At 35.8% G+C, this 24,304-nt stretch overlaps 1 protein-coding gene across 1 annotated transcript in view; it reads right to left on the reverse strand.

The window, feature by feature from the left end:
- Window positions 1-24,304, reverse strand: part of itgav (integrin, alpha V) — a 32,221-nt gene that overhangs the window by 2,621 nt on the left and 5,296 nt on the right. Inside the window, exons 4-29 of the mRNA XM_048193254.1 lie at window positions 22,257-22,371; window positions 21,851-21,912; window positions 20,919-20,964; window positions 19,350-19,472; window positions 19,077-19,121; window positions 18,305-18,348; window positions 18,149-18,205; window positions 17,277-17,329; window positions 14,188-14,393; window positions 13,715-13,906; window positions 13,522-13,567; window positions 12,586-12,693; window positions 12,335-12,394; window positions 9,388-9,541; window positions 8,695-8,832; window positions 7,365-7,432; window positions 7,115-7,262; window positions 6,071-6,163; window positions 5,838-5,917; window positions 5,247-5,327; window positions 4,820-4,925; window positions 4,550-4,708; window positions 3,949-4,062; window positions 1,352-1,465; window positions 1,108-1,215; window positions 863-982 (exon numbers count right to left, since the gene is read on the reverse strand). Of these exons, the coding sequence (XP_048049211.1) occupies window positions 863-982; window positions 1,108-1,215; window positions 1,352-1,465; window positions 3,949-4,062; window positions 4,550-4,708; window positions 4,820-4,925; window positions 5,247-5,327; window positions 5,838-5,917; window positions 6,071-6,163; window positions 7,115-7,262; window positions 7,365-7,432; window positions 8,695-8,832; window positions 9,388-9,541; window positions 12,335-12,394; window positions 12,586-12,693; window positions 13,522-13,567; window positions 13,715-13,906; window positions 14,188-14,393; window positions 17,277-17,329; window positions 18,149-18,205; window positions 18,305-18,348; window positions 19,077-19,121; window positions 19,350-19,472; window positions 20,919-20,964; window positions 21,851-21,912; window positions 22,257-22,371 (2,640 nt within the window). The remainder of the gene's footprint in view (window positions 1-862; window positions 983-1,107; window positions 1,216-1,351; window positions 1,466-3,948; window positions 4,063-4,549; window positions 4,709-4,819; window positions 4,926-5,246; window positions 5,328-5,837; window positions 5,918-6,070; window positions 6,164-7,114; window positions 7,263-7,364; window positions 7,433-8,694; window positions 8,833-9,387; window positions 9,542-12,334; window positions 12,395-12,585; window positions 12,694-13,521; window positions 13,568-13,714; window positions 13,907-14,187; window positions 14,394-17,276; window positions 17,330-18,148; window positions 18,206-18,304; window positions 18,349-19,076; window positions 19,122-19,349; window positions 19,473-20,918; window positions 20,965-21,850; window positions 21,913-22,256; window positions 22,372-24,304) is intronic.

Below are 24,304 nucleotides of genomic sequence, written 5' to 3' on the forward strand. Positions count from 1 at the left end.
AGGTTACAGAATTGCAGGAGCTAAATAAACTATTATAAAATAAATTAAAATATATTTATTATAATCTATCCATCTATATATCTACTTCTATATGTATGTATCAATTTCTGTTTTTTTTTGGGAGGTTTTTTAAATAAAAAAAAAATATATTTAAATTGCATTTTATTGATTAGGGTGAGGACTTTGAACCGCTACTACTTCTGACATCTACACTACCGGTAAAAAGTTTTTGAAAATATTTTAAAAGAAGTCTCTTCTGCTCACCAAGGCTTCATTTATTTGATCCAAAATACAGCAATAACAGTAATATTGTGAAATAATTTTACAATTTAAAATAAATGTTTTCTATTTGAAAATATTTTAAAATGCAATTTATTTCTATGATGGCAAAGCAGTTTTTTTTTAATTGTAAAAATATTTCACATTATTACTGTTTTTGCTGTATTTTGGATCAAATAAATGAAGCCTTGGTGAGCAGAAGAGACTTCCTTTAAAAACATTTTTAAAAAATCTTACCGTTCAAAAACTATTGACCGGTACATTTACATTTACATTTATTCATTTGGCAGACGCTTTTATCCAAAGCAACTTACAAGTGAGGAATACAACAAGCGAGTCGTCAAGACGAGGCAAATAGACAAGAAGTGCTCACAATAAAAGTTATCGGCAGTGCTCAGAGTATCATAAGCTACAATAGAAAGGAAGTGAAAGGATAGGTATAATTATTTTTATTTTTTTATTTTTTTAAGATGTATAGTAGTGTATATTTGTTTGTCATCCCCACAGAGATTGTTGTGATTGTGACGAGATAGCCATCAATCAATTAGTCTAAGTTATTTAACTAAAGTTTATAGTTGTTTACCTTATACATGACAAAGATGAGCAGAGCCAGCAGCAGCAGTCCAGCCAGGACAGCCAGAGCCACTACCCATCCTGGGACAGGCGGAGGGGTCTCTGAATTCCAGATCACCTTCAGAGAAGCCTGCAGGACAGAGACGCAAGATAATGACACTGATGTCCCACTGACATCACACAACCTTCAGTCATGATCAGTGCAGTCAGTAACAAACACCATACATTTAGTGCACAAATGTGATAGGAACTTACCGACGTTGTGCTGGCTGGGAGCTCAGAAGGCATATTTTTATATGGCGTCTCTATGACAGTGAAGGAGGCTGAGGATCGAACATTGTATGATTTGTTTTGACTTTCAGCCTAAAAGGAAAGAAAACCACCACTGTGTTTTAATATATTAGCATTTGGGTAATGAAAACAGGATGTTTTAGATCATAAAGGCTTTGCAGTGGGGGAAGGAATAGGAATTTTTCAGTCAAATGAAGGATGTTTTTACCTTGAGAAACGTGTTCACGGCGAGTCTGTAGTAAATAAATAGAATAGCACTCTGGCCTTTCTCCAGACGGCCGACCCAACACTTAATCTCCTGACACCCTGCATTCCCACAGTCCTGTTGGGTACACACAAACAATTGGAATTGCGTTCATGCATATTGATGCAAAGGACAGTTCAAAGGCATATCTGACAGTGCCAATGGTACACATGTATTGTAGGGTGAAACAAAAACAAAATTGGTTTGATGGTATAACAACCATAAGAAAATTTGAATACACAATTACATATAAATATACACTACTATTCAAAAGTTTGGGGTCGGTACGATTTTTTAAATGTTTTTAAGAAAAGAAATCTCACCTAGTCTGCATTTGATTAAAAAAATACAGTGAAAAATTAATCATGTGAAATATTATTACTAGGGCTGTCAATCGATTAAAAATGTTAATCTAATGAATTACATACTCTGTGATTAATTAATCTAAATTAATCGCATACATAATTTTTGCTGTGAAAGTATTGAATATTTCAATTCAAATGAATCAATGAATAATCAGCATTAGTGACATTAAAGTTCAAAAACTCTTTTATTATTATTTGCATTGTTCAAATAATGGCCATAACAATCAACAATATGACCTAATATGCTAAGGAAATAAATTCAAAAGTGCTTCAGGAAGAAGATTTGATGATGTGTGCCGTAACACCAGAGGTTGCATTAGACTTTAACTTTGGCCGTCATTTTGACGGACAGGTTCGTAAAAAATCCGTCATAATCTATTATTACCCGTCATTTTAATTTTCACCTTTTAATTATAATAACACATTTAATTGCTTTTATTTTTGTTCACATTTGAATTGGTAATTCACACGTGAAATTTCTCTGTACTGTAGCCCACTATAGGCTACGTGTTAGCCATTAAAGAAAACGTAGTTTCATATTTATGTTGAAATAGTCCTATGTTATGTTTTAAATTCATCTATTTGATTATGAAAAGTGAAGAGCATGAGTAAGATGCATCATAAGATGCGCAATATAGGCTATCGGGAGACATGGAGTGGGTCAGATATGATTTTGACCACTTCATTAAGTTTTGTTTTGTAGAAAGCCTTTCTTTAAAGTGAATTTCGTTTTGTAAAAATTTAATCTTAATTTTAATCAATGTTTCATCAACCAATTGCCTGGATGTAATAAATAAGAAGCAAATATAGCAGAAAATATAATCATGACATGGAGGCGCGGGCGCGATCACTGGCGTGTGAACTGGAGCGCGTCTTGTAGGCTAAATGAACCGAAACTCAGCGGCTGCTTGCCTCACAGACATGAGAAATATTTCTATAGAAAGCATGAAATATCTACTTTAACGGAAACTAAATAATTCAAAACGAAAAGAAATAGGCTACTCTATTTATGTAGAATAAACCGAATGAAACGTGCATTCTCGCTCTAAGCACGTCCATGAAGAGATGATGAGAGTCAATGTCAAGTTCATCTTTGCCGCCGACACTGATTCAGAAAACATTACTTTATTAATAAACAATTAAAATGTCTCCTTGCTGTTTTGGTCACATTCATAAAACCAATATCGATTTGTAAATCTCAGGCTATACTGTTTTCAGTTGATGAATAAACAGTAGGCTACAGTGCGCCTCCCATCCAAAAAATCGCAATAGGCTGAAAGCTTTGTGTTGCTTTTGATATGGAACAAAGTCTCAGATTTCAAATTCTGTCAATTTCATTAAGAAATTCAAGCAATAAATACCGTTTTGGCGCTCTTTAAAGTGGCGTTATATATCATTGTAGCTTCTGGGTACTCGCCTGTGCGTTATCAAACGCATAGCAAAAGATTCGTGCCAGTTACATTTTTATTTTTATCAACACCTACATCAGGCCGTTTTTTATAAGTAAATGTTCCAGTCAATGATCCGGGCAGCGCCAGCGCGTTCTCGTCTCCCTCCTTCATTTTACAGTCGAATGGTGGCTAGAACGGCTCCAGGTTCAAAGGTTAATACGGAATGGATTAATCTGCGTTATTTTTTTAACGCGTTATTTTTTCTCATATAAATTAATCGAAATTAATGCGTTATTTTGACAGCCCTAATTATTACAATTTAAAATCTCAAAAAAATAATTCTATTTTAATATATTTTAAAATGTAATTTATTCCTGTTATGGCAGGAGGATGAATTTTCAGCATCATTTCTCCAGTCTTCAGTGTCACATGATCCTCCAGATATCATTCTAATATGCTGATTTTCTGCTCAAGAAACATTTCCTATTATCAATGTTGAAAACAGTTGTGCTGCTTAATAATTTTTGGAAACCGTAATAATAATAAATATTTTTTTGGACTTTCTGATTAATAGAGTTCAAAAGAACAGTATTTATTTGAAATAGAAATACTTTGTAACATTATAAATGTCTTTACAGTCACTTTACTGTCAATTTATTGCATCCTTGCTGAAAAAAAAAAAAAAAAACTGACCCCATACTTTATTATATATTATCATACATATATATTATACACATTTAAATTCAGTATAAAACTGCTGCAAATTCTTCACAGACTGCGGCAACTGTTAAAGTTGTGACAATACCAGAATCTCCAGGTTTTCTTCCCCTTGTTTTTCCTCCAGGTCTCTGCGGTGGACGTTGTGTCTCCCCTCTGCTCCACTGGCAGAGGTCTCATTTCTGTCAGTTATTTTGGGATTCTAGGTAAAAGCAAAAGCATAATTTTATCCCTGGATATTAAACAAGATCCTGAGTACAATCCATTTGTGAACAAACAAAGTTTTGTCTCTTCACACTGTGTAATTAAAGAGAGAGTTCACCCAAAAATGGAAATTCTGTCATCATTTACTCACTTTCAAATTGTTTCAAAACCTGTATGAATTTCTTTCTTCTGCTGAACACAAAAGAAGATATTTTGAAGAATGTTGGTAACCAAACATTTGATGGGCCCCATTGACTTTATATTTTTTTTCCATACCATAGAAATCAATGGGGCCCATCAACTGTTAGGTTACCAAACATTTTTCAAAATATCTTCTTTTGTGTTCAGCAGAAGAAATTCATACAGGTTTGGATGTACTCTCCCTTTAATATACAACTCTGGAGTGGGATTTTAGATCCTGTTAATTAACTACAGTATTACATATCAAAAAAATGACTTTCATGATTCGATTGTGGGATACATACAGTGACATTAAGAGGGTTGAGCTCCCTGTTTGAGCTGCAATTCATGTTTCCGTCCACTTCGAACTTGGTGATGTAGAGCAGAGAGCCGTTGTTGAATCTGTAGGGCCACTGCACATCCAAAATGCCCTTACTGAATGTACTGGGTCCTTTGTTCCTTAGCTGGGAAGATCAGTGATTAAAGCAGATAGGAACAAAATCGTAAACTATTCACTGCAGGAGTTTAATAGATGTATAATGTCTTTGGCCAATAATATTCACAGCATTTATTACCTCATAGATGTGCTGTACAAGAGGTCCAATGTCATCCTCCAGAACAGGCTTGTCTTTTGGCTGCCAGTTAGCGATGGGTAAAAACACCTGCTCTGGTGCAGACACCCTACACAGGATAGAGCAGATGAATACACAATAAAGATTGTGAAGAAGTCTATTACAAGTCAATTGTTTTCATATTCCATCCATACAGATATTTTTTTCTTTCCAAATACACATCCCTGGTCTTATTGTGCATGTCATTCAGAAATAATTTTTTTTTTTTATTTAAAATGTGTTTTTTTTTTTTATTTAAAATGTGTTTTTTTTTTTTTTTTTTTTTTTTTTTTTTGAGTGGCTTTTTATGTTGATTTTAAAATTGACAAAATAAAAACAGTTCACATAATGCGTCACAAATGTAACAGAGATGGGATGTAAAGAATCATACCCTCTTAATTCCACTTTGGTCAGCACAGCAAGCTTTGTGACAACAGAGACCAGATTGCTGGTTTTGTTGAACTGATTTGAGCTGAAAGGAAAAGGGAATTATTCACTTTCACAATCGAGCAGAAGATGGTGCTGTTGTTTCAAAAACTGACAGACATTTCATTCGTTTAGAGACAAAAAAATCCATTAAATATTACGATGGACAAGTCTTTATACTTCAAAAATTGTAAATCATTAAAGTAAAGATGTGAGAGTGTAAAGAAAGAGTGAGGGACAGGAAGCAAAGTAGGATGTTCTCAGAGAGAGACAAAGACAGCAGTTCCCTGTAATTAACATGTTAAAAAAAGTCACTGGCAGTCAGCAGGGAACTGTAGGATTAGTGAAAACTGTTTGAAGTTTTATTGATTTAAATATAAAAAAAAGACAGGAAGTGGAAATACTTGTATGTTTAGAAAACCTTTGCTTTACATTTGTTTCTAATGGCCCTCCTTGGGTTACAGACGGCCCACCAAAACCTTTTTAATTAGTACTGGACAAAGCAAAGATTCTCTATCAACTATACTATTGTAATAGCAAGCATTCATTGAAATACCTCTGTATCTGCAAGTCAAACTTGACTTCTGTGTCCTGTTCGGAGAGCTGGTGCACGCTGAAGCGCAAGCCTGCTATTATCTACACAACACAATTTTACAGAAAAACTTCAAATGAAATAAAATGGCCAATTTATATGTTACAGTATGCAACGATATAATAAAAAATAAAATAAAATAATGTTTGGTACAAAGAAATCTGCAGATATTTTAGCTCAGAAAGGCTGTTAGTCACCTTAGTTCCTCCTTTCATTGGGTTCCCAAGATCACACACAACCACTCTGGTCTGATTCTCTTTCTTGAACGCACAGGACAGTCTAGACAATGTCTGAGACACATAAATAACAGATGAACCCTCAAAACTATCTTGATCGACTTCACTATACACACAATCAAAAGTTTGGGGTCGGTAAGATATTTTTCATGTTTTTTAAAGAAATCTCTCACCTAGGTTGCATTTGATAAAAAAAAAAAAAACAGTAAAACAGTAATATTGTGAAAATATTAATTTAAAAGAACTGTTTTCTATTTGAATATATTATAAAATGTAATTTATTTCTGTGATGGAAAAGCTCAGCATCATTAGTCCTGTCTTCAGTGTCACATGACACTTCAGAAATTCAAATATGCTGATTTGGTGAAACGTTTTTTTATTATTAACAATGTTTAAATATCTGCTTAATATTTTTGTGGAAACTTGTACACTTTTTTCAGGATTATTTTATGAATAGACATTTCAAATGTCTTATAATAGCATTATAAATGTCTTTACTGTCACTTTTGATCAATTTAATGCATCCTTACTGAATAAAAATATTGATTAAAATCTTACTGACCCCAAACTTTGAACGTTAATGCCGAAAAAAGAAATGCTCTGGGTTCAACAAAATGTTTGCTTCATCAACATGCTGTTGTTTGTCAGAGAAAATAATGAATCAATAATCAAATATGTCAACGTAATTTCAACTTTCAACCCGAAGTTGCAATTACACTAAATGGTCTAAATAAGGCAATGCTTTCTGTATTATTGTTAAAGTATTCATAGATCTTCCTTTAAGTGATCTGAGTGCCGTCCAAACTAATCCAAACAACTTTGCTTGTGTTTACAGTTGGAGCGGTGATTAACCAACAGCATGTCACAGATACTGCCCATGGAGTTTAACTTGTTATTAAATCCCTTTAAAACAGCCTTTTTAATACAACACTGGTTGTCTCTTTACATAAGGTCACAGTAGGGAGGACAGTGCACTTTATCATGTATAGAGAGGCCACTGCTCACCTCACTGTTACGCACGACCCCAATGAAATCTGCCTGAGATGGTAGGGTGACGATAAGGTCGGCCTCATAAGCACCCTCTCCTCCATTCTCTGCTGTGACCTCTAAGGTCAGGGGGTTATCGTCACCTATGTAGATCTCTTTCTGGTCACTGGAGCACAAAACAACATCAAATGTACACAGAGTTAATCTCCAGCTCTACGCCGCCAGACAACACAGTGGAATGTAAGGCTTAGATGAAGCAATGACTCACCTCACAACAGACAGTTTTAAGTCTGGCTTGCAAATATTGTCTTCGCCACAATCCAGGAGTATGTGGGCCTGGAAAATCACAAGGGATTATGGAATTTTAAAGACAGTTTCTATTTTTATCCAATGGTATTTAATGTTGATTGTTACAGGACTCATGCATGCAAGTCTTTGGTTAGTAGAAGATTTTATCTTTTGAGTGGCTGATGCACGATACAACGTCTAGTTCAGGGTTCCCACACTTTTTACCCAATGAGTTTCCATGGTTTTACAGTCATTTATGATAACTGGAGAAAAAACAAAACAAAAAACCTAAAATACCTCAAATCAATTCACTTGGGTTCTTTAGACGAAATTCATTAGGTTATTTAGATCAATTTGCACCAATCCACCAATTTCTTGAAAATAAGTGACTCAAATTTACAGCTTTCTCAAAATGAAAATAAATATTTTATAGCACAGCTTAAAAAAACTGACTCTATATTAAGATTTTCATCATCTCTTCCAAACTTAGAAAACACCATTGTAAAATTCCCTTCTATTTACAGTTTGCCCATGTCTGTGGGAACCCTGCTAGTATAAAAGAAAAATAACAATGTTGTTAAAAGCCTGAAAGCCATTAATCATTAACTTAACCATGGCAGCCATTTACACTCTATAAACCTCATTCATCTATTCTACCATCATCCATTCCTACAGAGATCTTTCTGGAATATATGAAGCATACATTTCCCCCCACAACCCCATCCATTGAGCAAACACCATTCAAAAAAGTCAGTAAGATTTTTTTTTTAAAGAAATTAATACTTTTATTTAGCAAGGATACATTACCATTGATCAAAAGTAATAGATTTAAAGATATAAACGCATTTATAATGTTACAAAAGATTTCTATTTCAAATAAACACGGTCTTTTTGAAAATTCAATTCACCAAAGAATCCTGAAAAAAATGTATTGTGGTTTCCACCAAAATATTAACTTTTTTAACATTGATAATAATGATAAGAAATGTTTCTTGAGCACCAAATCAGCATATTACAATGATTTCTGAAGGATCGTGTGACACTGAAGACTGGAGTAATGGTGCTGAAATTTCAGCTTTGCATCACAGGAATAATATATTTAAATAGAAAATCGTTATTTTAAATTGTAATAATATTTCACAATATTACTGTTTTTACTGTATTGTTAATCAAATAAATGCAGCCTTGGGAGAGCATAAGAGACTTCTTTCAAAAACCTAAAAAAAAAAAAAAAATCTTACTGACCCCTAACTTTTGAATGATAGTGTATATGTAGTACACCAGAGGTGTAATATGGGAAACTGTTGTACCTGCTTGTTGACATTTGTAGGCGTAAATTGGTCAAGGATGGGCAACAGACCGGTCTTATCTGCTGCTGTTTTGTAATCCAAGCTGTACTCCATAAAAACAGAGATGGGTGTGATCTTATCCCTGAATTCTGAGTCATCCTGTTGAGAGAGAGAGAGAGAGAGAGAGAGAGAGAGAGTAGAGAGCCAAAAGTGGATGGAGAAAGAAATGGGGCCTCTATGTCAATGAGCTCAAGGCTGGGGAATTTCAGTCCAGCTTACAAGCTCTACAACATGCTCTTTTATGTCCAGAAAAGAGAGCTTTGGCTTTCCAGGTCAAATCCTTCTTTAGCTCTGTAACACATTGTTCCTTTTTGAAAACAAAATAACGGCATATTCCAGTGCCAAACATCTGGGCTATTTGCCACCACAGCTTTAAACGCAGTGCAAACACATATTTGATGACATAAAGGCATCAGCACTTCTTCAGCGGGCCAAGAAAAGCAAAACTACACTAAACTTTTCATAGCCCAGCTTCAGCAGAAGTGAGGAAAGAGTCACATAGGGATTCTCTGTGTTCCTGTATCTCAATTGGTAGAACATGACGTTAGGAACACCATGGGTTTGATTTCCTATAAAATATATACCTTGCCTGCACTGCAAGACGCTTCGGATAAAAACATCTGTCAATGCATAAATGTGAATGGATTCACTCACTATTAAATAAGCCTGAAGTTCTTCGCAGGCCGGTGTCTGGCTGTTGGAGACGGTCATGTTCTTTGAATAATGCGACATCTTGTTGTGAAGGAACAGCACCCGTTTGATGGCTCCCTTGTGTTTGAGGCGGTCCAGGGTCAGATCACTTGGAAATCTGTGAATGAAAGGGTTTTCCAGGTCAGTCAGGTCCCTTTTTCATTTCAATCAGTTAGAGAAACACAAATAGTAATAAAAAAAAGAAATAAATTCAGATTACCATAACGATAAAGTAACTGTGCAGAGGAACAATATCGTTGGAATCAATCAGAATTACTTTTTTTTCCAGCTCATGAACAATAAAAACATTGACAGCCAATCAGAATTTATCCTGCTTTAAAGAGCTCAAACATAAAACTGTTTAGACCACAAGCACTCAACCCTGAAACCTATAAACGCTTTGATACACTTGAATCTCTGAAAGCATTCAGCTGGTTTAAACTCTGGCTCAGTCTGCCTGAAATAACCTGGGGTATATGCAATAGTTATGGCTCTTGGAACAACCCTTATGGAGTTTCATTAGGGCCTTTTAGACACAAGTACAGATACATAAACATAGCTGAACTTAAAAGGCAACATATGAGCATTTAACTTATATTATGCATTTGAAAATATACTTTTAAAACTAAAATAAAAAAGATAGGCACCCAAAAATAAAAATTCTTTCTTTTGAAGAAACCAAACAATATAGGACCCCACTGATTGCATTGTATGAGAAACCCTGAGGCATTTCCATAAAACAAATAAAGTCATAAAGGTTTGGAACATCATGAGGATGAATAAATGACATTTGAACCATACCCCTTTAATGACATAAGACATGCATAGTCAATGTCAGATTTATTTCTAGAGCAGTTTAAAACAACTGAAAGTTGACCAAAGTGCTTTACATTGACACAAATATAACAACATTAAAAACAAAACAAAAAAACAATACTGGAGATTATATTAATCTCTATGATACACTAAAAGCCAAGGAAAACAGAGTTTTTAGCTTAGGTTTAAAATCAGAAAGTGTTTGAGCAGTTCTAACACACAGCGGAAGGCTATTCAACAGTTTATTAACTAACTTTAAAAATAATACTTATATATATTTTATATTTATATTATATATAATATATTTTATATTTCTTAAGTATATACATGTAGCTATGTGTGCGTATTTATATATACATAATAATCATACACAGAACACACGCATATTAAAGGTGCCGTAGAATGTCTTTTTAAAAGATGTAATATAAGTCTAAGGTGTCCCCTGAATGTGTCTGTGAAGTTTCAGCTCAAAATACCCCATAGAATTTTTTTTATGCAGTTTTTTAACTGCCTATTTTGGGGCATCATTAAATATGCACCGATTCAGGCTGCGGCTCCTTTAAATTCTCCTGCTCCCCGCCCACGGAGCTCGTGCTTGCCTTAAACAACATAAACAAAGTTCACACAGCTAATATAACCCTCAAAATGGATCTTTACAAAGTGTTCGTCATGCAGCATGTCCAATCGCGTAAGTATGGTATTTATTTGGATGTTTACATTTGATTCTCTATGAGTTTGAGGCTATGCTCCGTGGCTAACGGCTAATACTACACTGTTGGAGAGATTTATAAATAATGAAGTTGTGTTTATGCATTATACAGACTGCAAGTGTTTAAAAATGAAAATAATGATGGCTCTTGTCTCCGTGAATACAGTAAGAAACGATGGTAACTTTAACCACATTTAACAGTACATTAACAACATGCTAACGAAACATTTAGAAATACAATTCACAAATATCACTAAAAATATCATGTTATCATGGATCATGTCAGTTATTATTGCTCCATCTGCCATTTTTTGCTATTGTCCTTGCTTGCTTACCTAGTCTGATGATTCAGCTGTGCACATCCAGACGTTCTGCCTTTGTCTAATGCCTTGAACATGGGCTGGCATATGCAAATATTGGGGGCGTACATATTAATGATTCCGACTGTTGCGTAACAGTCGGTGTTATGTTGAGATTCGCCTGTTCTTCGGAGGTCTTTTAAACAAATGAGATTTATATAAGGAGGAGGAAACAATGGTGTTTGAGACTCACTGTATGTCATTTCCATGTACTGAACTCTTGTTATTTAACTATGCCGAGGTAAATTCAATTTTTAATTCTAGGGCACCTTTAAATAAACACAGACTTTTATTTTGGACTTTTATTTCATGATTAATTGTTGAACAGCCCTACTATTTGATGAATAGAAAGTTCAAAAGAACAGCATTAAGTTGAAATAGAAATCTTTAAAAATGTTATGAACATTATAAATGTCTTTACGGTCTTTTTGATCAATTTAATGTGTCCTTGCTCAATAAAAGTAATATATATATTAAAAAAAAAATCTTACTGACCCCAAACTTTTGAACAGTAGTGTATATACCTACTCTATACCTACAAATCAAAACAACTAACACACAGTTTGTGTTTTTTCAACTGTAAGCAGCAGATCCATTTATGGCAGACCTTGCACCGTACACATCCGCACCTTAAGATTGCATAACGGCAGCCATTAGCTCAACCAGAGCATAGGAGAACTTCAAAGTGCAGAGAGAATTAATGAATTGGAATCATGGTCTGTGGTCTCTGAACAGTGGGCTGCAGGTCTGGTAGCCATTACACCCCAGACTGTGAGATCCATGTGAAGGCTTTGTGAGCACCGGACGCTTGGCTTTTTAACGGCTCTGCACCGTATGTCCGGCTCCAAACACACTGATGCCTGACACTTCGAGCTCGAGTTTCCCCCCGCAGCGATGCTCATAACACACACCGCAACAGCAGGACTCTGTTTACAGCTGCCATGTGCTTCTGCTACTTGCAATAATAGGTTCCATTGCCCTGAATATTATATGTTTCAATAATGTGCACATATAAAGAAATAAGTACTTACGAAGGGAAGACGGCACTCCCTTGCCATTTGCTTTCAGACAGTATTTCACAGTGAAGCTAAGGGAAAGAATTAGAGTAGAATTTTGTTAATTTTACATTTGCAGGTGATGTAATATGATTCAACAAAGTGAACGTTACAATGATTTTAATGCACTTTTATTTGGCAATTTTGAAATAAAACATGTTGCATTTAAAAGGCTATGATGGCTGTTTGGTTGAAATTGTTTGATGAAAGAACCTTGACTCACCAGGAAACTGTGGTGGTTGTTCCTGACAGGGTGCAGCTTTTGTCTTCAGGGTTCAAAATCTGAGGGCTGATATCCAGTGTGGCATTCACACTGATGACAGGACGAGCCCTAACAACACAAAACAAGCAAGTATCATCAGTCTGCCAATAAGGATCTCCAACGACAGACATTTTATACTGTGGTAACAATATACAGTATATAGTCATACCACCCAGCCCTATCTGCCATTTTAGAAAGGCTCCTTTTAGTGTAAGATGGTAGACGATCACATAAAAATCATGAAAACATTGTAATTTAATTTTACATTTTCATTTTAGTTTAGTTTTACATGACTCAGAGAATTAAACAGGCTATTTTTATTGCTGTGCCTTTAAGAATTCGATAAGTAAATGGCCTCTGTTATGATTGGCTATTCTCACTGTATATAAATTACTGCCTAATTAACAGACCTATTCATTAGGGCAGTTCAAGCTGCAAAAATACTTAAGAAGCATTGATATCAATACTGTGATGGGTTTTGAATCACCCATTTTTCAAGCTTATTATGCATTAATGGTCTGGGTGGACTGGGAAGGAAGTTATAATATTGCAACACTGTCAGAGTATGATTCAGCTAAACTTTTGGCGGCTGTTTATCATTATTCAGAGCTTATTTTGCAACAGTGACCAGCTGACTGTACATTATGGCTTATATAGTATGTGTAATAAAGTGTTGGTCAATGTCTGTTGGTCTTCCATGTACAAATATAGATGATGGGAAATGTTTCACTGTGATTTTCTTTTAATACAGGCTGTAATTGCTTTCACTACTTGCACATAAAGCAAATTAAATGCTGCTGAATTAAATGAGACCACCTGCAATAGCTTATCCGTCCTGATCATAAAATTCTATCAAACGCACGTGTGATTTCAAAGTGCAGAATAAGCATACTGTACCTGTACAGAACGGCTTTGTCAGCTCCAAACACTCCAACAATCAGGTCTACAAGAGGACAGAGAGTGAGAGAAAGAGAATGAGAAGAGTCAGAGAGAGGAAGTAATTTTGAATTTATTTAGGTGACCGTATCTAATCAGTTGTGAATCACATTTCAAAAGATGTGTTAATGTGTAAAACATGTTGAAATCTCACCAGGGTATCCGTTCTGATCAACATCTGTGCCTCCATGCATGGCGTAACCAAAGCTAGAAGGCATGGAAGCAGACGCCCATGTTCCATCTAGAATTTGAGAGGCCACAGGACTCGGCCCTGTGGGACGCCCGTTATGGATGTATACCTGGCCGCGGTGGAACTGCCCACCATATGGGGCAGCGATAGCCACATCTGAGAAAACACAGAGGGATTAAACATAAAACTAGTTATTGAGTAACAAACATGGGCAGTATTGTGTTTTTTTTATATACTAGTACAGCCATTGCTCAAACAGCTCATGAGTCATGATTACTGTTACACAATAAGGCTAGGAAGACGGTTACAACAGCTTATGACCATGACCACAAATGACTATATATGTACTGTCTGTCTGTCTATGATGCAAGCGAGTGTGGGCTCCTAAGTGTACAACACACAAATATAAGGAATAAATTGAGAAGTAAAAAAAGTACCATTAAATCCGTCCATGTTGAGGTCTCCCACACTGCAGATTGAGCTTCCATACCGAGCATAGATGTCAGAGCCTGTGAGTTTTATGGCACTGTTGAAGGTGAAGCCACCTTTTCCTAGGTAGACATAGACCTGACCCACCTCCCTCAGTTTCCCATCTGAGCCACGGTCCATGAACAGAGGAGCCCCCACCAACAAATCCAACTTCCTGCAGTTGGAAATAAAAGGTTTATCCTATTGGATCACAGCTAGTCAACCAGCATAAACCAGCGGAGAAATGCATGTTGATATTTTCAGCAGAGCATTGTTGAATAAATGTAAATAAAAACAAGTGATCTTTATGAATAAATGCACAGTACTGAAACAGATAATCAAAACCAACCTTAACACAAAAATGGTCAACAAGTTCAGGCACAGAACAACTTGTCATGAAACTTTCTCTTCACTGTTGCACAATGTTCAGATTTTAGTACATTTTTTGAAGTACTGCCAGTGAACACTTTCAAAGCATTGCTATGCATATATTTAGGGTAAGTTTACTTGCTACAGAGTCAAAAAAAGTCATTGATGAATATAATTTAAAGATTGAAGATTATCATAGATTGATGACGAATATCATTTAAAGCAGTGGTTCTCAACTGGATTCTTACAAAATAAAAAAAACTGGTCACATAAATTCACATGCACATAAAATTCTTTAAATTAACCATTTCTCTCTCCTTGATGAACAAGATTACCTTACTTGCTGAACTGAACGAATAACATGCCCCCTTTCATTCAGTCACATTCTTATTCGCAAATGACGACACAATTCGCTCATGAATTCATTTAGTGCTATTCCGAGTCTCGTTCAGAACACTGGCCGAATTCAGAAAAGCATACTACTGCCATTTCTACTACTTTATAAAAAATTATAGCAAGTAATGAGTATATTAAGACACTATAGTCAGACTTTGGGGGGGAGCCACCAAAGCAGTTGAGCAGAGTGCTAGAAAGTGAACAAGAATGGTATGTTCACTAGAAAGATTCGTTCAAAAGGACAGATTCATTCATGAACCACTAACAGAGCAGTTCTAAGAAGTTCCTAATAGTGAAGCTGGTTTAGACACCACTACATACAGACACAGATGAGGAAATATATATATATATATATATATATATATATATATATATATATATGAAACTGTAAATGAACTTGATAATGGTAATTGGTAGTACATGTAAGGTAGAGCTCATGCTGCTCTAATGGACTTACTGATGATATCAAGTGTTGTTTACATTTAAATGAGCCTCAACATTCTCTGTCAGTCCAGCAGCTTGAGTTGATATTTGAAATCAAAACAACTGTTTCTGAAGCCTTGAAGCTACAAGCTCTTCACATCTATACAGTTTGGTAAGTTTCATCAAGTTGTCCAGTTTGGAAAGAGTTTCTCCATTCACCATCATGATGCAGCGTCGCCCGAGAAGATCCAGGGCTCTTCCCACACACCTGAGGGGATTCTTGGTGGAGGGCGTCTCTTCCAGTCCAGACCCCTGTGAGCTTTCACAGCTGGCAGCTGTAATCAGGTTGGATCACACTTACAGCTGCATCTCTGGGAAAGCTCAAAGACCCACAGGTTTGGAGGAGCGCTACCTGAAGAACGCTGCTGTCCTTCCTGACATCCGTCCAGCAGCCTCAGTGTCTTCAGTGGATGTGTGTCAGCAGGAAGAGCCGGTCTCCATCCACAGCTGTAGCGTACAGGACTACCAGGACATCTACAGCTCTGCGGTGGAGCCCATGATGAAGACACGCTGCGGTCGCCGCCGTCCCTACAGTCTTGAGCTGGGACTGAAGATCAAGCAGCGGCTGTGGGAGACACTCAAGCGCCCTTCACTGGTGGAGACGGAGCAGCCTGATGGACGCGTCCTGATCACTGAGAGCTTCTCCTCAACCAGCAGAAGCTTCGCTCCTCGAATCCACGTGGACATCAGTGAAGAGCCCCTGCCTGAGGAACCCCGAAGAAAGAAGCCCAGACACTGAGTCATCACAGCGTCACATGGAGCCGGAGGATCACACAGTGGGACCGACGCATGTAAATACTGTATATAGTCAGAGTAAGTTTATAGTTTTATGAATTAAGTTTATAGCACAATGCTGTTGTGTTGTTTGGATGCTTTTGGTATTGTCAATGCGTTGATATGCAGCTCCTAAGTTGTACCGATGGTCGGGATGTTTTGGATGGTCTCCTGTGCTTGACATGCGTTTACTAAGGTTTTTTGCGTGGTTGTTAGCGTGTTGTTTTGTGGTTGCTGGACTCTTCTGCTTTGTTTTCCGTGAATTGCTATGTGGTTGTCAGGAGGTTTTGAGGGCTTGGTCGATCTGTGGTTGCTTTTAAGCAGTTAGGTTAGGGTAGGTTAGGGTCCCTCACACGGTTTGCAGCTTGACGTGCTGTGAGGGCTTGTGTGCATCAGTGATGCTGAGAGCTACGCCACTGGTACTTCACAACTACTGGTAGGGTCACCCATAGTGGACAGGTCTCAGCGGAGATGCCAGACAAAGACAAACCACCTGATTCTGGACAAGAGCAGATTGACCTGATGTTTCTGGCAGAGGATCAGTCTTGCAAGAACATCAGAACAACATCCAAGAAAGAACGACAAAGAGAATAAGGTAACACAATGCATTAAGCATTTTATTCTTGATGTTTTCATCAATGTGATCATTTGTTGTTTTTTTTAAGAAAGTAAGTCATACAGGTTTGGAACAACATTCATGAGGGTGAGTAAATGAGGACATTTTTTTATTTTTGAAAGAACTGTCCCTTTATTGTCTGTGACCTTGATTTCTCCAGGGCTAGTTTAAGAGTGTTTTTACTCACAAATACTGAATTCAGTTTTGAACATGATAACGACCTGCATGAAACACATTATCGGGGCTACGACCTTCCAGTTGAGAAACACTGATTTAAAGTATCCATTTGTCCATGAAAGGACTTTCTTAAAGGAAAGGATTGTCAAAGAGCTTAGAAGAAACTTGTTTATGTGCGTAGAAATCATCAACCTCCCTTCAGTGAGGAAAACATCTAACAGCAGAGCGCAGAGCATCACTTACCTGTCATTATTGATGTCAACGGCTGCTACAGAATGACCGAAGTATGCAGCCATCTAAGGTGGATGGAAAAAAACAAAACACTTTAGTTATGACTAGGCTGGAGCTTTAGACTTTTAAAACCAACAAAAACAGTATAGATTTAAAGGTGCCCTAGATTATGTTTTTAAAAGATGTAATATAAGTCTATGGTGTCCCCTGAATGTGTCTGTGAAGTTTCAGCTCAAAATACCCCATAGATTTTTTTTAATTCATTTTTTTAACTGCCTATTTTGGGGCATCGTTATAAACGCGCCAATTTTATGCTGCAGCCCCTTTAAATCCCGTGAGTCACTGTATGTCATTTCCATGTACTGAACTCTTGTTATTTAACTATGCCAAGATAAATTCAATTTTTAATTCGAGGGCACCTTTAACATACTAGTCTACATAAAAGTTATTGGCCATAACATTCAAAATAACCAACATAATAATAATAATAAAATATTACTATTATTATTATGGCTGGTTTTGGTGGTGCTGCCTACAGTATATAGATTCAGTTTTTGAGCTTGGACTCATAAATCTCTATTAAATGTGTTGATTCTAGCTTGATTAACTGTTCACCACGGAAGCAATCACAATCAGCCAAAAACCCGGGTCTGTCGATGCCACATCTCATCTTCTTTTCTGCTCTCGCTCTTGAGTGCTGGCGACACCGCTGTCAATAGCTTCCAGATGTGGGAGTGGATTTAGGACATGAACTCTCCGCTCGTAAACAAATGTTGAACATAACTGTGCCATGACCACAATCATGGGCATGCCATGTGACCTGCAGGCTGCTCACAGGCAAGACTGCTCATATAAGAGGTGTAAACGCTTTTTGTAACACGTACCTGTGTGCCTGTGAAATTATACATAGACTCCATGTTCTTCCCATTGAAAATGTTGACCTAACAAGACAAAACCAGACAAAGAGCTGTTTCAAGCAGGACTGCATCACTTTTATGGGTTTTTGTCAGATTCCTGACCAAAAATAGTATTAAACTCACATAACCGAGAGCCTTCTCCCCTCTGGGTACTCCTGTGACATAATCTAGAGAGGCAGGAAGAATTAAAAATGAGCTGGACACAACAATGCTTTCATTCAGCAGTGGAGCTTCTTGATCCATTTACATAGAAAAATCAGATTTAAGCTATTCCCATAATGCACCACTTCAGTTTGCAATGCTATGGAGATGGTTTTTAGAGCAGGCCAGGCCAGCTCAATCAAGACGCTGATAACTCATTGTTGTAGGCCGCTTAAATCATTTAAAAGTTTGCCGTTAATAAGACTTTTTTTTGTTTTTTGAAAAATCTCTTGTACAAACAGTAAAATACATTAATATTCTGAAATATTATTACAATTTAAAATAACAGATTTGTATTTGAATACATTATAAATTGTAATTTATTACTGAATTTTCAGCATCATTACGCCAGTCTTCAATGTCACATGATCCTTCAGAAATCATTCTAAATAATATGCAGATTTGGTGCTCAAGAAACTTGAAACAACTAAAAACAGTTGTGCTACTTAATATTTTTGTGGATACCGCAATAGATGAATAATCAGTTCAAAAGGACAGCATTTATTTGAAAAAGAAATCTTTTGTAACATTATAAACGTCTTTACTGTTACTTTTGATCAATTGAATGTGTCCTTGCTAAATAAAAGTATTAATTTCTTTAAAAAAAAAAAAAAAAAAAAAAAAAAAGACAAAATTTTGAATGGTAATGTATATTTATCTTTTCCAAAATATGAAACATATCGAAATGTCTTACCATCTTCACCGTCATCATTAAAATCACCAACAGCCACAGAGTAACCTAAGAAATTAAATGATGACATAAATATCTGCACTGCATTTCTGCTTGTTTGTTTTGTACATTCTGATCACTGCAACTCAAAGCACCAAAACATTCATTACATGTGCAACCCAACATTACATTGAGCTCTACTCCTGATTTACAGGTAACAGAGCAAATATAAATCACCACAAAAAAATAATTACAACTCCGAGGAAACATCAAAACAAAAGACGCAAAAAGGCTTACCCAAATAACTGTCATCATACTGAGCCCCGGCTGACTTGGTTGATAACTGGTTACTGTAAGGAGTAAAAAACTCCTTATTGTATCTGCTGATGACCTCAGTGATGTCATCTGAGATCAGCTGACCTGGAAAAAGAAGAGAAAAACTGTTAGGAGAACACCAGCAGCTAAAGTGTTTTTATCCCAAATACACAGGAAATGAAGTGTGCAAACAATAGACGTCTTGAATGTGATGTTAAGCAAAACAGAAAGATGCAGTGCCAATATATTCATACATGTGAATGTTAAAAGTAAAAACAGTTACATCTTCTTAAATCATGAAATATTATTTCTAATATGGTACATGGATTTTGTTGTTGTTTTTATGGTCTCTAATCTTTACAGACTTTCGACATCAGTGTTAGAGAATAACTCAGAAGCTCAGCATGTTCAAAACAATTTAGCTTGTTTAACAATCTTTTTTAACAATACCAGATTTAACAAAACATTGTTATAGTCACATTATATTGCTCACACACACTTTCCTCAAATGGCCTCTCACTCAAGTCTAATTCATTCCAGTGAATCAGTTCCATTTAATCCATTCATTTAAATGTACCACTAAAAATTCAGATGAAAAAAATAAATACATTTGAACTTCCCAGAACAGGTCATCCTTTTGTAGCAGAATAATTTAATTACTGCTTAATACTACTTTTTCATCACAAACCAGAAGTAATTTCATTAAAAAGTTGTGATGTAGAAATTTATTGTACCTTGTAATGTAACTAACAATTTTCATCTTACAATAGCTTTTCATTAGCTTTTCTTACACTGCGTCATAAAATTTGTTTAATTAATCTCCCTGTTATATAAAACTATGGTCATAACAACATAGTAATTCATTAACAAATGTAAAGAGGCCAAAATAAAGACTTACTTAACCAAGGTTAGCTTCAGTTACTATCAATCACACCATTACATTCACATTTCTGAAAGCATTTTACTCTCAGCAGGGAGTATAATTATCATACCACCACAAAAGAGAGACACTCAGCAGAAAAACTAAACTGTAACAAAAAAAAAAAAAAAAAACCATTACAGAACTTTTAAAAACGATCACCACAGGTCATGAAATTAGTGAAAGATGTGTTTAAATGTCTTTTCTGGGCATGGTTCCTAAAATGACCCCACCCTGTGAGGTCATAACAGAGCTGTGATTCAGTAAACAATCATTTCAGCATCACACAGCGCAACACAAAACATTTCAATGAAACCACAGACTCATCTCCACTGCAGGAGACAACATATGATTCTGCATTATTTATTGACTTCAAAACAACATCCTCTTTTCTGAGCAGCATTTCTCTCACAGACGGGGACTGAAGACACATTTTGTAAATTTTAACAAGTATTGCAGAGGCACAAACATTCACTGGCCTGTTTTGTGTCGATGCTATATCTGAACTTGCCCTTGGAAACAAGACACAACAAACATTCTCTGAGTCACAAAAAAATTCTGACAGAGCACATTGTTGTTTCCCCTTTCAGTGTCAAATTCACAGAAGGATAATAAGCCAAATACAGGTTTACCTTGCCAATAAAAGCTTCCTGGTCCTCCAATAACAACCCGGTTCTTCTGAAGGAGATATAAAAACATGTTTTGGTACATTCGGCACAAGTTTGGGCAGGAATGGGCAATAACATAAACATGCACAGCAATAAAGTATCTAAATATCCAAAACAAATTTTGTTATTAATGTTGTCAAGAAAAAGACCGAGCACTTCTCAAATAAAACACTGTTTTAGGTCTAAAATGGTGAAACATAAGATATAGTGGGGTTTGATATGAATTAATATGAATATACAAGAACTGCATACAGTCAAAGCAAGAATTATTCAAACATTTTTGATATTTTTGATTTTTACTAGAGGGTGCAGGACATTTATGTAAGTGAGGATAGCAAAATAAAGTAAACTGTGACATACTATACCCAACAATTCTTCATACAGTGGACTACCAGTAAAATTGATAAAATTTGGAACCAAAAATTATTCAGACACTTTGACCTGACCATGTTTTGCCTAAGTGTTTTCTGACGTAATTAAGATTAATTTTTTTCTGACACAGTTTAACTCTGAGATCGTCATTTTTTTTTTAAACTATTTTTTTAAACTATAGTGAATAAACCGAATTATTGAGTGAAATGTTCAAGGTGTCAGGAAAATACAGTGGTTTAAAATAACACAATGTTTTACATTTACATACGATAAAAATTATAAAACATTTTATGGTGAAATCTTACTAAACAAGTTAAGTGAGTTAACTAAATAAAAACGTCTGTATTTCTTATGTAATGATAGTCAGACATCAAGTGCCCTTATATTTTTGGGGCTTTTTGGGGCTATATATACTACATATATTAAAAAAAATATATTTAAAAAAATAGAAAATTAAAAATAAATAAATAAATAAATAAATGCATCAGCATACAAGGGAGCAGATTTATGTAGGGGAAAAATACCTTCACAAAGTCAGCACTGAATCCTGCTTGACAAAATCCTTGTCCCTCAGGTGAGTTTGAGTCTGATGAAAAAAAAACTTTTTTTTTTTTTTTTAAATTCATTCATGTATTTACAACAAGCAGAAATAGTTTTGAGGAAGTCTCAACGTGAAGGAAAGCTGAGAAAGAGGAAGGCAAACTTCAGACAGAGGAACTGTCATAACCATATGACAGCTGGCACACCGACTGGGAAAAACGGATTAACTTAGACATGTCTTAAAACCAAATGCGTGCAGGAGATGATACACAACACAAGTATGATATCTCATAAATCTAAGTCAAGACATTTCAGGGAGGCTATTAGATGTGACCCAATAAGGGCATGAGCAGCCTAAGGTGACGTTATACACTGTGATCATGTACATACTAGAGCGGCAGGGCGAATATTCCACAATGTTATTGCCTTTCTTCAGGTAACATGTCCCGACAGGCTCTCTTTCTGATAATCCATACGTGCTCCACTGGTAGAGAGGAGCACATGCCTGAAAAGAGAGAAAAAAATGTATGTGCAGATCAGAACATGAGTAGTAATCATGTTCTTCTAAACCATATGCTGAGAAATATCTGCTGACATGTATTACAGCAAGACTTATTTTAATCAATATTTTTAGTTCCATAAAAGCATTGAAAGTCAAGATCAAAGTACTTTTAAATAAAAGAAGCAAACAGCTCCTTACAACTTTACAATGATGAATATATAATTTCAGTTTGATATCTAACTTGATTTAATCTAGGATTTTCAAGGATATAGAATCAACGACAGGGCTTAAAGGATTAGTGCACTTTTAAATACCTGATAAATTTACTCACCCCCATGTCATCCAAGATGTTTATGTCTTTCTTTCGTCAGTCGAAAAGAAATTAAGGTTTTTGATGAAAACATTCCAGGATTTTTCTCCTTACAGTGGATTTCAATGGCTACCAACAGATTGAAGGTCAAAATTACAGTTTCAGTGCAGCTTCAAGGGCTTTAAACGATACCAGATGAGTAATAAGGGTCTTATCTAGCGAATCGATCGGTCATTTTCGAAAAAATACAACCATTTATCACAAAATATCGCCTTGAACGTACTTTCCGCTTCCGCATTCTTCATAACGCTACGCTGAATGTTCTACGCCTTCCCTACCCTATTCAAGTTACAGAAAAAAACGAAACTGGCGCCGCGTTCGTTCCGTAAGTAGAATAGGGAAGGCGTAGAACATTCAGCGTAAGCGTTATGAAGAATGCGGAAGCGGAAAGTACGTTCAAGGCGATATTTTGTGATAAATGGTTGTATTTTTTTCGAAAATGACCGATCGATTCGCTAGATAAGACCCTTATTACTCATCTGGTATCGTTTAAAGCCCTTGAAGCTGCACTGAAACTGTAATTTTGACCTTCAATCTGTTGGTAGCCATTGAAATCCACTGTAAGGAGAAAAATCCTGGAATGTTTTCATCAAAAACCTTAATTTCTTTTCGACTGACGAAAGAAAGACATGAACATCTTGGATGACATGGGGGTGAGTAAATTTATCAGGAAAAAGTGTATTTAAAATATCCTTGTGTATTTAAAAGTGGACGTATCCCAACAAGGTCAATGTAAACAGAGTTCCTAAACATTTTCAACTTCATAATTCCATACTCAAATTTCCAAACCTCTCTGTAGATTCAGACCATATTTCACATAATGCAACATTATATATTTGGCATATAGAACAATCATCTGTAAATATTTCCTCAGTTTTTTTCATTGGTTTCCTCTAAATGATAACATGCTCTTACATGATGAGAAGAAAGCTAAAACGCTTTATAACCTGCATATTTTTACCTCTGACAACATTTGATGTTGTGCGATCACCAAATAGCTAAGTACAGTCTGATTTAGATGATCATTTACTTTTCTTTTTTTTTTTATCCGTTGCTGGTTCGAGTGGCACAAGCACATTCGTTTAGTGAAGAGACATATTAAAGACAACCAGTCTTGTGTAATGAAAACGTAAGCCTTGAATTCATTAAGTTATGTTCATCAATCACTGAACGATCACTAAACTTTTGCCATGAAATCACTCGGCTTGTATGGTAAATTTATTTTTTAGAAATTCCTAATTTTATATTTTAGAATAGGGGAAATATATTTTTCCATACATTTCCAGAACTGGAAATGACTCATATCAAATTCCACTTTTCCAAACTGTGTAGGAACCCTGTGATGGAACATCACTTGTTTTTGCACAAAAAAAAAAAAAGGAGTGACATTTTGCTGCTAATATAAATATGACAGAGACGAGTTTGTGTTACAATTGTGCAAATGACTTGAGATTCCTCATGATTCCTGATTGATTCTCCCGAGATTTTGAAAGCATAAGTAAAAGTAGATTAAAATGTATTTATTTCTTTTCCAAATCTTATTTCACAACAAGTTTCTACATGTGC

The sequence above is a fragment of the Megalobrama amblycephala genome, linkage group LG6 (genome assembly GCF_018812025.1).
Source record: "Megalobrama amblycephala isolate DHTTF-2021 linkage group LG6, ASM1881202v1, whole genome shotgun sequence".
Taxonomy (NCBI): Eukaryota; Metazoa; Chordata; class Actinopteri; order Cypriniformes; family Xenocyprididae; genus Megalobrama; species Megalobrama amblycephala.